Below are 14,482 nucleotides of genomic sequence, written 5' to 3'. Positions count from 1 at the left end.
CCATTCGGACACCTCTTCTCTCCATTTAATCAAAAGTAGTTAAATTCCCACTTTCAAAGTATAAATTTTCTTTAGTCAAGATCCAGCTAGTAAAGCTAGTCCAGCACAGTGTAGGAATGGGAGGACGATACATACATTTCCGCAGCCGAACCCCCTCGGAAAAGGGAATCTTGTTTTTAAGGTAATTAACTAGGAGCAAAATGACCCAAATACACCAAGCTAACGCGGTGTTCCTGGAAAAAAGTGATCAGACGTAACGTAATCATGACCGCTGGATGGTGAGTGGCAAGCTAACCTATCAGTGTTGCCACCCTTGCTTCGACTCAGAGAGGGTTGATAGCACTGCCGCTCATAACCTTCTTTTTTAAGGTAATTAATTAAGAGCACAATGGTGCAACACTTCGAGCGGTTTAAGGAAAGACGAAAAATAGCTGCAATTGATCCCAATGCTTCGAACCAATTTATAAAAAATATGTTAAGAATATAGCATTTATCGTGCTAACAATGTTTTCGGAAAAGGGAACATTGCGTCAAAATCAAACCCATTCGAGATCGTTCGATCCTTAATATATATAAAATCAAACCCATTCGAGATCTGTTGACCCTTAATATAGATTTAGAGGGTCCACAAAATTTGTAAATAATTGCGAAAAAGGCGGGGGACATAACATTGTGCACCGAAATTCGAATCATCCGTGTTTATGGAAATGAAACGAAATGGGGTTCAATGTCCTACTGTTCTGCTCCGGGCTAATATTGTATCATCCATCTACAATGTTCTGGTCGTCCACCTTCCTGTACTTTGCAATCCACCAGTATACTGTTTTAAATTGAATCCATATGTACTGTTCAAGCACCCTTTTCCTTGCAATCCCAGCTCTCTACCCCCCTCTCTCTCTCTCTCCCTCTCTCTCTCTCACACACACACACACACACACACACACACTCAGTATTAAGATTAACAATGTAATTATTAATTTTCTCTGCTGTATCAAACCTATCGGACGTCTATATTAGCTCAGTCGGAGCAGAACAGAAGTACGGTAAACCCCATTTCATTTCATTTCATCGTTAGCTGAAGTGTTGATTTAACTGTTGGATTATCACTGTCAGGTAATTACCGAAATATCACAGGATTCACCGAGTCACTGGCCTATAACTACGCCTTAACCCTGATTTATATGTCTTTTTTTTATTTTTATGGACTGTCGAACTGGGCCCTGTTTCACGAAATTTTAACTAGAGATAAAATCCAAATTTTAGTAGATACTTCAATTTTGATTGGCTAAGCACTAAAATCAATCTAATACTATCCAATTAAATTACTAAAATTTGGATTTTATCTTACTTAAAATTTCGTGAAACAGGCCCCCGGATTCATAATTTCAATATTCACACTTATCACAGAAATAGGTTCAAGACGTATTCTGGTGGCTTTATCTTTGTGACCTCGAATATGTTTCGTACTTGTGCACCTTCTTTTCCCGAAAATTACCAAGCATCATGACAAGTACACGGAGTTGACGTACACCTATTTGTTTTTGAATGAAGAGCTGCTAGTCCAATAAAGCGATTTAAATCAATTTTATATTATACTGGTTGTCAGTTCTTTCTATTAACGGGGACGTTGTTAAACCTTCCACACCGAACGCAGATTTATGAAATAAAATAGAATTTGAAGGATTTATGTTTTCAGAACTATCAGGAAGATATTTGCATGATCTGATCAACAGACTCACTATGTAGCATTTTAATATCAGTTGCATACAAAGCCAACGATGAAATACATATTATAAGAGATAGAAAAATGGAGTATAATAGGTCATTATTTTATTTATGATTCGCTAGTGTGTAGGGGTTTTTAGCAGTGGGAGGAAACCAGAGGACCCGGAGCCAACCCACGAGGTTGGACAGGTGACCGTACGCCTTGTCACGTATTACTGGGGAATCGAAATCACGCCCTTTTTTATATAAGAAACCTTTTTATTCAGATTTGTATCTTAATAGGGATTGGGGAACAGCCATAACCTATATTAAACCCCTCTCCCTAAAACCACGCCACATGACCAATGATAGACCTGATGATGCAACGCTCACGCGTGAGCCATTCGGCCACCCAACCCTACCATATAAGTCAAACATCGGGGTTATCAGTCAAAGCAGGTCAGTATATGAACTACATCTTGTAGAATCCAAAGTTTAGTAGCAATGACGTTCGGTTGTGTTTTAATAGTAAGCAGAAATGAAATGAGATTTAACGCCCGACATTCTGCACCGACTCTGCAAAAGACTGGCATACGTCATACAGTAAACTGTGAGGAAAATTGTGTCCGGACAGCGGCGCTACGGCATACTTCTATTTCGAATTCCATCTTCTGAATTACGGACACGGGACCTCCGCTTTTCATACCATCCGAATGACGATACGCTTTTTATCCGTCCTGCACCACTAAAAATTGCAACAGTGTAGAAAAATCCAGAAGAATTTTTTCTGTCAACACCGGTATAGCGCCCATCCACAGAGCCACCGCGTCTCCTTTAAAGATACTTTCCCAGAAAAGTATTTATCGGGTGCTTATTTCCAATAAAAGTATGGCAATTTTGGTATATATGGAAAGTAGAAATATCCAGTCTTGCATACAGGACAAACATGTAAGGGTTCCCCTAAACGGCTCGCGTCACGGCAAAGGAAGCACGCGATGATTGGGCGCTGGATGAAGAGCTAAACGTACACCACTTTCTGAGATAAAAAAACACGTGGTTAGTAATTAAAGACAATATCGTCTTGTGAATAAATTCTCCTCCTGGTTCGCACCAGTTGCTAGGTAGTGCGTTAGCAAAGTCACGTTACACAAACATGACTTCTTTTAATAGATTTTTTATAGTAGAGTATTCCCTCGCGAAAACAGTTTTTTGGGAAGAGAGAGAGAGAATTGGGGTTTAACGTCCACTCGACACAAACTAGGTCATTTCGGGACTAACATATGGTTTAATTTTATTTCAATAATTCGCTTGCGCGTAGGGGTCTTTAGCAGTGGGAGGAAACCGGATTTTTTGTGAAGTATTTGAAGCAAATGTTGATAGATTAATTAGTTTGAATGTGTTTTTAGTCCAAATACATCATCAAATCACCCAGTTTGCACGCAGGAACGTATCTTTAATAGGGAACAACATTATCATTAATACAGAATAGTAAAACTAAGCCATTTTTGAAAGTCGTTCATACATGCATGTCATTTCATGACTGTCGTCAGATAAGGGTCGTAATATCGCCAAAGCCAGAAATTTATATCGGAGCAAAGACATTGCTATAAAAAAAAATATTGGTAAGATTCATCATTGGCAATTAGACGATATAGCGGGAGATAATTATATGTATCCTTTATGAAGAGCCTTTTGACAGCCCACCACTAGCGTCATCTGTGGTCATAATATTTAGGTTAGATGAATTTGGAGAAATAGCTTTTGACAATGGTTGTGCAAGATTAGTATTTGGTGATTTGTATTTGGAATTTTTTAAATCTAGATTTGTTTTTCATTGTATGTTTCAGATGTAATGTAAATGTAATATTTTGATTTTCTAAAAGAAATTCTATCGTTATATTTCAATATAATTAAACAAAGATACAACTTAAAAATCTGATATAAAAATGATTTGTAAAACAAATATTGATATTAAGATAAACATGTTAATTTTAGTATACAAATGCCGAAAGACGACAACAAATTAAGAAGTAAGAATGATTATGAATCAAGAACGCCGAATAAAGAGCTGTTTGGTCTTCCATAATGGAAAAAATTACGCCCGCCGATGACAGCTGTTAAATCCTACTTTATCTAGTTTTTTTAGCCTACTTGCCACAGTTCGAATAACGATGTTACTGGCGTATACTTGTGTGTATTCCATCTTGCTGCTCTTGAGAAGTGACTACACATCGGCAGTTAGATACGATCCAACATGGGAATCAATAGACCACTACCATCCTGGTATGTATACAGGTCTCAATTCTATGGAATACAATTACTGCTTCTTACTGAGCGACGTTTCGACTAGGCTTCTCTAGTCATTACCAAGCAATGATAAAATATGAATAAGCAGTAATTGTATTCCATAGAATTGTGACCTGTATGCCCCAGTTCAATTACTAAATGCCATTGAAACAATTCATCCTGGTATGATAAGGCAAAGCTTGGTATTCTTGGCTGACTTTTAGACCGTACATATAAAGGCTAAAAGTAGCAGATCAAAGGGCATAAATGATCCAATAATCATTCAAATCTATTAGTCAGTGTTATCTACTCGTAAAATTCACGTTACATTCGCTTGTCAATGTATCAACGGTAGCCCTTTTCTGTCATCGAACATGGAGGTCAAGGTGCGATCTACTTATCTAAGTTCTTTACAATTAAGTCGCCCCCACCCCAATGTTTTAATTAATCTGTTTGAACAACTTAGAACTTTATCAGAATAATCCAGGTTAGTGTTTTAAAGATGGGCGTGTTCAGTTAAGTCACTAAAGGGCTAAAGCTGTTTTGATCAGCGTCACGCTATGTATTGTTCCCACTTTCCCTCTTTATTTTCTTAAAGAAAATACATACAATTTCAAAATTCTTTTATTTTCAGGTGAACCTGCAAGTGCTATAAAAAACAAAGCCTTCGTTTTGGTTTATACCATTCTTGTTTTGAATTACTAGTTCCATCCTTTGTATTTATAGGAAAAGGTAATCTTTGTCAATGTAAATATACATCAGATGTATATATTATGTGTTTGTCAGTGCTGATGTCTTTTCCGTTTTATTAGAAATGCATTCTACTATATAAACACATATTTAGAGGAACTCGGTTTTCAAGTGTTACGTATTACAAGAACACAACTTGAAGTCCTGTTGAGGTCATAGATTTATTTGTATATATCAAATACGGTTTATTGCCACATATCTACTGCTTTGGTGCCATCACTTTGGGGGCTGTTATCACTTGATATTTCAACTGGTTCATTAATTAACCCGATTCTTGAACATTATATGATGTGAACATGCACAAGACCAAAAATACAATTAAACTTTCAATTAAGGTGTACTACAGAAAAGAAAATGGGAAAATACCATGACCATTGATAGTATAGCTCGGGATTTTAGACGAAGCGCCGAAATTAAAGATTTCCTAACAATTACTCATCAATTAATAACTACTTTTTAGAAACGGTCAGGTGATTATAACCGGTTTTATGTTATGAAAGTTAACTTTGTTTAGACTTTGATGTAACGCAACATAAAACTAGGAAATGTATATTTACTACTTGCCATCTTGGCATTTCGATACGATCCAGAAGTGATGTCCAAGTACTACACTATATGTAATTTGTAGTTGTAGCCATTAATTGCAATTCACGATTTATGGCATTTTATTTATCGTCGTAAACAAAATGTCCACATACATGGTCGGTTTATTGTATTTATATAAATAACTTAGAATTTAATATAATTGACTGTTTTATTTTTATAAAAACACAGCGGTGGTGGTAATATATGAATGTTGTTCCTGCAAAAGAAGGTAGAATTAATCCTATATTTGAAGAGAGACTGAGATATATGGGAGCGTGGTTAAATGTAAACAACGAAGCAATCAAGTGTTCTAGATCTAGACCATGGTCACGTCACAATGACACATTGCCCTGACAAGGGAGAACGTATAGTCAGTCGTTTGGATGGTACGGGAAACCGAGTTGACGCGTACACCTACGCGTGCGCGTAAAAGGTCCCTTGGCAGATGGAATTCCATACAAGATTAGACCGTAGCGCTGCTATCCAAGCAAATTTCCCCCATAGAACACTGTATGACGTATGTCATTCCGAATTAGCCCAGCCGGAGAAGAACAGTAGGACGTTAAACGCTATTTCATTTAAATAAATATCAAAATAACTGACTTCCGATACAAAAACACATCAAAGTAATGTTTGGTCTATAAATCGAAACAGTTTTAATGGTACGCTACTAAGCAGTGAACTATTGGCCGCTCATACTATTAGCGTATACTAGTGACTAAAACTAAAACTCGTGGGTTCTGGACGAAATACACCCGCCTATGACAGCTGTTAAATCCTGCTTTATCTTTGAAACTTACAAGAAATACGTTTAGTCTACTTGCCACAGTTTGAATAAGAATGTTACTCTCGTGTACATGTTTATATTCTGCCTTGCTGCTTTTAGGGTGTGACTACACATCGGCAGTTAGATACGACCCAACATGGGAATCAATAGACAGTAGACCACTACCATCCTGGTATGATGAAGCAAAGCTTGGTATTTTTATTCATTGGGGAGTATTCTCGGTACCGTCAATATCATTTCCTCCGTATGGTATGGTGGCGTGGTTTTGGACGTATTGGAAAGGAGACAAATTACAAGCGTTTGACAACTATATGAAAGCTAATTATAGACCAGATTTTACTTATGCTGATTTTGCTGAACAATTTACTGCTGAATTCTATGATGCCAATGAATGGGCAGACATTTTTAATTCTTCTGGAGCAGAGTAAGTCAATATACATTGTTCATTTAGTTTCGTACGTTAATGCCCCCATCGACGAAAGCATGGGACTATTGTCTGTCTGTCACACTTTATGGGACACAATGCATCTATTGTGGAATCATCCTCACTGTTGGCTTGTAGAATATGCTATATGCACACAATAACCATGTTCTCAATATGTTGTACGTTTTTAACTGTGATACAGCATCGTGGTTATCATGGTTGAATAGACTTTCACGAGTTACCTTACAGATTTCGTTAATTTGTATAATTAATCAATGGATTTTATTTCTCAGTATTTATTTTCAGATATATCGTATTTACTAGTAAGCATCATGAAGGTTTTACAAACTGGCCCTCTAATCATTCGTTTAACTGGAACTCAATGGCTGTAGGACCTAAACGAGACATCGTTGGTAAGATCTATAGCCAGATATCTAACAATATAAAATATAATGCTAATGGTCCTAAAAGACGATAAAACATTCCAAACTCCATAAATATAAAATGTTGACATGGGGCTTTTACCAATGTCCCAGAAGCAAAGTCATTGTTTTATTGTGCTGAATGGATTGATAGGCCTACATTGTATCCATAATTGTTAAAAATTTTGAAACAATATGAATACTGTCATCCGTTCACTGTAGAAACAGTGGAGCTTGTACCTCGCTGATTTAAAAGATTTAATATACTATTAATCTTATCTCAGCATGCGTTGCTGCAGACAATATCACTGAACCAGATAATACCGCCTAACGCAAACACATACTCATAATACACATAGGCATATCAAAAGGCATCAATGATTCAAAGATCATTTAAATCTATTAATCAGTGTTATCTACTCGTAATATTATTCACTTTACATTCTATTGATGACGCATAGGCATCTTTACAATCGTTTGTCAATATTGTATCAGCGGTTGCCCTTTTCTATAAAAAAAACCACGGAGGCCGAGGTGCCATCTCCTCTACGTATTTGAGGTTTTTTACAAGTTGTCTACAGTGTTCTTAATTAATAGGCTTGAACAACACCAAACTTTATCAAAATAATCAAGAGTAGTGTTTACAAACTTGAGCGTGTTCAGTTAAGTCACTAAAAGAGCAATGACTATTTTGATCTGCCCTAGGCTCTATTGTCTATTAGAGTTGATTTGTGTCGTATTGCACATGCGTCGTATTTCAAAATATATTTTTATTTTCAGGCGAGCTTGCAAATGCTATAAAAACAAAGACATCACTTCATTTTGGTTTGTACCATTCTCTTTTTGAATGGTTCCATCCTTTGTATTTACAGGATAAGGCCAATAATTTTACAACTCAAAACTTTGTCAATGTAAGTATATTTACAATTCAGATGTTAAATGGGTGTTCACCAGAGTTAATTTCTTATTCGGTTATAGTTGTTGTGTCAAAGGTGTGTTCTGCTTTATGAACACATAAGAACACGGTTTTTAAGGGCTATGTGTTACAACATGAAGTCATATTCTAGTCATATTGAGGTCATAGATTTGTATATATCAAATACGGTTTATTGCCACATATCTGTTTTGGTGTCGTTTTGCAATTTATTGTAATATAAAGGTGTGCTTAACGTCTTTTGGGTTTTACATGAACAGGATGGTGTTACATTTGATCTCCGTCACAAAAGGTGTAGCAGGGTAGTGCTACACTATTGCAGTTCTCGTACTCTGCGTAGTTGGGTAATTAACCGAATGTAAGTAAATGTATATTAATAGGGGAGATTATATTATACGGCAATCTAAATTGCAGACAAAGACTTTGCCAGAGCTTTATGAAATTGTAAACGCTTACAAACCGGAAGTCATATGGTCTGATGGCGATTGGGAGGCTTCAAGTGATTATTGGAAGTCAACAGATTTTATAGCCTGGTTGTATAATGAAAGGTAAGATGATAACTTGGATTCTAATTCAGTGGGCTTTGTGAAGGTTGGTGAATAGCTAATTACATGATTACCTTGAATAAGTTCGATGATGGGTAATTTCTGATCAGCCCAAGATACCTAATTTAAAGGCTCAATACCACTTTTGTTGTAACTGAATAATATGTCCCAATCTTTATTCTGGTCAACAAATTGTACTATTTTACAATATTCCAATTAATTGATGATACAAATTTTATCTTAACACACCTAATTTAAAAAATTGGAAAAATTCAACTAAATGATTTGAAAAGCCTAACGTAAAGCTTTTCAAATGTGACTTGGATTTAAAAATGTTTTCGAAGCCTCTGGACAAGTAAAATAGGATTTAATGGATAATTTACACAACAGGTAGGATACTTAAACATCTAATACTTAGAATAAGGCTATTATTTATTTTCTGGAGCTGTCAAGTCAGCAAGAGTGTTATTGTCCCTTTAATACATTTTAATTTACTATGTTGCATACGTTTATATATTATTAATATACTGTTTCCAGCCCAGTCAAAGATACTGTGGTAACAAACGATAGATGGGGCAGCGATGCAACCTGTCATCATGGTGGTTTCTTGACTTGCTCAGACAGATATCAACCTGGTAATTAGTTTGCTTCCAATGTAGAAAGTATGTCCCAGGGAGGACAGCATATAAAACAAGTATCGAATGCTGATAACCTGGGTAGCTATGTAAAATTTTAAAACAAAATAATGGTATTAGATGTTCATGCTACTGTAAATAAGGGTTCCCTTGAGTAATAGCGTCACCATTTAAACAAACATATTAGAAGTGGTATCGTGTCTTTCAAAAATAGAAAGCACACCGTCGTACAGATCATTATTTTAAAGGACATGATTATTATAATTTAATTATTCTGTCCAGTGCAACTAGGATTAAATAGTATTCAGTCAGCTCTATTTGACATTGGTTGAGCACCAATGTGACTGTCATCACTTGACATTTCAACTGGTTAATTAAACATACATTATGCAAGAGCTAAATATGCCTATTTCGGGTCTTTCTTTAGGCCTGAAATGTTATATGAACTTTTAATTAGACATTTGTTAACATGACAAGACCATAATCAACTCGCGATGCCATCTTATGTGTCTGTTTTTCATTAGATTTGAATCCGATCTACTGGTCAATATCCATTGATGATTAACCGCAAAAGTGGATAATTTAGACTTCTTTTTTACTATCGTTACAGCGGTTACAATGACAATTGAGGCACGGTTTTTTTTTAAATGAGGTTTTCTCGGCCCCGAATAAAGTAATGTGACTGAAATTTTCCAGAGGCCCTTTTTTACTGCTGAAAGTGCCTTTTCTCAGACTCAAATATGTCCGTTCCCAACCCGTTGTAGGGATCCCAAATGACTCAAACACACCAGTCTGGGAAATAGCTCTTGGAATGGCTACAGATGCAAGGAAACAACGGATAATTTTCTTGGGACCCCCCCCCCCCCACAGCGGCGTGCCCCGTCTCCGCGGTCAATGCCTTCATTTTGCAGCGCCCCCCCCCTTTTCAAAATTCCTAGATCCGCCCCTGTTTTGTACATATCCCCTTTACATTACCTGTGTTTAGCTATTATAGCGAGAACTGCCAAATCTTTATCTAATCTCGCATAATGTATCTTTGATAACACGAATCTTAATCATTATATTAAGGTGTACTACAGAAAAGAAAATGGGAGAATGCAATGACCATTGATAGTATAGCTTGGGGTTTTAGACGAAATGCCGAAATTAAAGATTTCCTAACAACTCATCAACTGATAACTACTTTTGTAGAAACGGTCAGGTATTATAAACTGTCTCATTTTACTTTGTTTAGACTGAAAATAATGAAATGTGTCCTAGTGTCGGGTGTAACGCACCATAAAACAATGACTTTTATGTTAACTCCTTACTATCTTGTCATTTTGACATGATCCAGTAGTGAAGTCCAAGTACTACACTAGTTTATAGTTATGGACATTGATTGCGCTTTACAATTTGTGGAATTGTGTTTATTATCGTAAACATAATGTCCACATACATGATCAGTTTATTGTATTTATATAAAAAACTTAGAATTTAATATAATTGACTGTTTTATTTTTATAAAAACACAGTTGTGGTGGTAATATGTTAATGAATGTTGGTCCGACAAAAGAAGGTAGAATTAATCCTATATTTGAAGAGAGACTGAGAGACATGGGAGCGTGGTTAAATGTCAACAATGAAGCAATCAAGGGTTCCAGACCATGGTCACATCAAAATGACACATTAACACCAGATATATGGTAATGATTATAAGTTATACATCATTATTGTAAAATAATAAATTACCACAATTCAGAATAAATGTTAAGAATTAATTTTATTTAAATCAACCAATACCAATTTTAGTTATCGTCATTTAATGATTAAGATTCAAAACTCTATAACATATCCATGAAGATATAAATTGGCAGTAATGATCTAGTATAGCTCCAACCAAAGGGTTCTAATTTAATTATTAATGTCTTATCTATTTACAGGTATACCATGAAAGACTCCGCTGTTTATGCTGTAGTACTTGACTGGCCAATGGGAACTACTCTTAGCTTAGCAGCCCCAATGCCACAAACAAACACCGTCGTTACAATGCTTGGGTATCCTGGCCCTTTTCAATGGAAAGCAAGACCATCATCTGGTCTTGATATCACGATTTTGCCAATAGCTGCTAATAAATTGCCGTGTAAATGGGCATGGGTTTTGAAATTCACTAATTTGGAGAATGTTTAATAAAAATAAACAATATAATTGATATATACTGTTTTATTGTGTTTGTTTATATTTAAGCATATTTATTGACAACTTTATTTATCTCTGCTCCAATTGAACAAAAATAAATATATGAGTTACCTGGCATATTTATCTATTACATGGTTAAAGCTTGTCTGTGAATTTTATAAATCGTTTATCTAATGTAAGCTACAGTCGAGTCGAGTTGTAGCATATCTGACCCACGGTGTATTTTTGCCATTGGTTGAGCACTATGGTTATGAAATGAAATGGGGTTTAACGTCCTACTGTTCTACACTTATACTGGGCTAATGAAGACGGGCAGCGGCACTATCGCCTACTCTTATATCCAATTCCAACTGCCAAGGGATCTTTTACGTGCATTCCAATGTATACACGGGACCTAGGTTTTTCGTATCATCCGAAAGACTTGACCACTGTCCTTGTCAGGCCCACCGTTCTGCACCACGTCGGAAAATCCAGATGAAATTTCTCGGCCAATGCAAGGATCGAACACCCGACCTCCAGGCTAGCGAGCCAGCGTCTTAACCACCTAGCCACCGTGGCTCCCACTATGATTATGATTACAATGTTGAAAACCGCATTGAAACCGCGAGATCTTTAGTCATTTTTCGAGATTCGCAAAACCTCAAGGGGCGCAAAATCTCAAAACCATGACGCAAAGCTCGTCATCGCGCCCCTCCCACTTAGCCCCCGGTGCAAACTACATACATTTTGAGTGTATCCATCAAATTTGTTCATTTACTTTTCTTAGATTTTCCGAGAAAACCCCCCACGCAAAGTGAACTAAAAAGTGCAATTTGATTCATGTTACATTAAAACAGTTTGTGTTAGGAACACTGTTTTAGTGCGCTTTTCTAATCTACTTCCTCTAAGTGGGCCCCTATCATCAAAGATAAAAGTCACTCTCATCACTGATTATTGTATATCAACAATGTAATATGATAGTCCCGAAATTAAAGGAAAATATTGGTGTCAGTCATTATCACATATGTGATAGAATTGGTTAAACACGTTCCAAATATAATTTTAACACAGAGATCAATCCTACGATAGATGAGTAATACAGGTGTCATGAATCGGAAGTGACGAACGCCAAAGGAAAACATGAGTTATCCCTCTATATAACTGAATGAAGTGATGAGTGATAACAGATATACGGCCGAATTTCTGCTCACTAATAGCTCGATATAAGAGTAGGCCGTGGCGCCTCTGTCCTGGCATGATTTTCCTTACAGCACACTGTATGGTTATGTCCGTCTTCATTAGCCCAATCGGTGCAGCCTAGTAGTGTGTTAACCCCCATTTCATTTCATTTCATTTCATTTTTTGCGCCAATGTTTATATAATGCTAGAATCATCAAGATAATGTAAAGTTATTTTCATGATTTAATCCTATAATTTAGTATTTGCTTGTGTATCCTTTAAAAACGTAAAAGATATACAAAACGTAATCTTTAATATCTGCAAACAAAGTAATATAATATCACCCACTATGGAAATAATAACCTATTCATATATTTTACAGGTATACAAGGAAGACTTCACATGTCTATGCTGTAGTACTAAATTCTAAATTGGCCAATGGGTTCTACTCTTACCTAAAAGTCACAGGTTATCCCGGTACTGCTTGTTAATGGACTTGGATTTTTAAATTATCTAATGTGGTAAATGTATAATAAATAGCATATGGTCAATATAAACTGTTTTATTTTAATTTAAGAAGCATTATGTTTATATTAAAATAGATGTGATGTGTTCTCGTAAATAAGGAATCGCCTTTTTAAAGAATATCACCCTCTCATTGGATGGAGGTGACAAAAGCCTCTGTTGAGCTGTTTGAAGAACATCTTCCCGGTGTTAGGATAAACAGTTCTACATTACGTGTTCCCTTTATGAATATTCCCTAACTATAGTGGTCTGTGAAAAATGCGTTGGAGTTGAAAAGTCAAACTTAAAGTCGTTCTAAGGGTACGGAAACGGGGGTTCATGACCAGACTAATTTTAAGTAAATTTTATATGACAATATATACAAAAGCCAATGGTGTTTGTGGAGACTAGCTAGGTAACATGACGTGTATTTGTGTTAGCAATTAGCGGTTCCCCGGGGAAGCTTTTGCTACAAAACCAAGAAATCGTTTAAGCACTGAAAACGTTGTTTTTAAAAAAGGAAGTTTAAAACTGGGCACTAATTTCTTACTCTACACATTGCTAACATTTATTGTATTATTATATAACATGCCAGTTATTGTTAGTATAGTTCCATATATTGGATGGTGTCTTTGGTTAATTTTGATATAAATGATGGATAAAAAACAACATGCTGGTACAGAAGATTATCAATTTAGTTTTAGGTTCTAGGTTGCTCCGTATAGAACACGTGATGTTGGTGAATAGAAAGCTAAGCAAAGTCGAGCAGATCTTGGAGAATTTTTTGGGATACTGAAGGGTCATCGATATATTACAGTTTCTTATCAGCATGTTACAATAACGCATGTCGAACTGTTTTAAATAAATCTTAAAGATTAAGGTTAAGTTTTTTTTCCTCACAAATGGAGTATATTAGATCACTGACTGATTAACATTATCTTCTGAAGGACGCCATTCTCAGAAGAATAAAAACTGTCACTGCTACAAATTTAAAAACATAACACTACCAATTTCTCTTCTCTACTTGGAAGCTAATTAGGGTGGATTGTAGTAGGAAACTTGGGATCGGGAAAATTTATTCACGACCCCATCGACTGGTAATACGACATACAACTGTATGGTGAAGTATGCAACTTTAGCTTAGCGCTGGCCAGCTCTTACATCTGTCGGTGCTGTCGAGATAAAAACAAATCCGCTTGATATGAATCTTGTGTGTCAAAGCTTCAGACAATTCTATTTGAAAGAATGAATTTTTGTCTGCTCTGACAATCTGATCAGGGGATAACTTCAAAAGAGTACCAGGAAACCTATATATGACTAATCACTGCCTTTTATTGTCTTTTATACAAAACATTTAAATATTCCTTACTAGCTTTAAGGTTCGGCACTAGTTATATGGGCACATAACATGAGCTATTAAAAGTAGTATGTTTAAAAGAGAAAATCCATTGCAACCACTTAAGAACAGGAAATACAAATTCGATACAATATCAAAACTTTTATGGCCCTAAAATGCAGTACAATTTAAAGTTTCGCTTATTTTCTACCCTATGGTAGCTTTGAACTTTAT

At 36.0% G+C, this 14,482-nt stretch overlaps 1 protein-coding gene across 1 annotated transcript; it reads left to right on the top strand.

Moving 5' to 3' along the window:
• The first annotated feature begins 6,165 nt into the window (after positions 1-6,165).
• Positions 6,166-11,241, top strand: LOC126827828 (alpha-L-fucosidase). The gene is made up of 8 exons (XM_050557396.2): positions 6,166-6,536; positions 6,843-6,949; positions 7,739-7,869; positions 8,307-8,440; positions 8,975-9,072; positions 10,141-10,273; positions 10,587-10,757; positions 10,995-11,241. Exons 1-8 carry the CDS (start codon positions 6,166-6,168, stop codon positions 11,239-11,241), a joined length of 1,392 nt encoding a protein of 463 aa, XP_050413353.2.
• The last annotated feature ends 3,241 nt before the right edge of the window (positions 11,242-14,482 follow it).

Source organism: Patella vulgata, chromosome 7 (assembly GCF_932274485.2).
Source record: "Patella vulgata chromosome 7, xgPatVulg1.2, whole genome shotgun sequence".
NCBI lineage: Eukaryota > Metazoa > Mollusca > Gastropoda > Patellidae > Patella > Patella vulgata.
The sequence above is the reverse complement of the archived record's forward strand: the minus strand, read 5'-3'. Positions and strand labels throughout refer to the sequence as shown.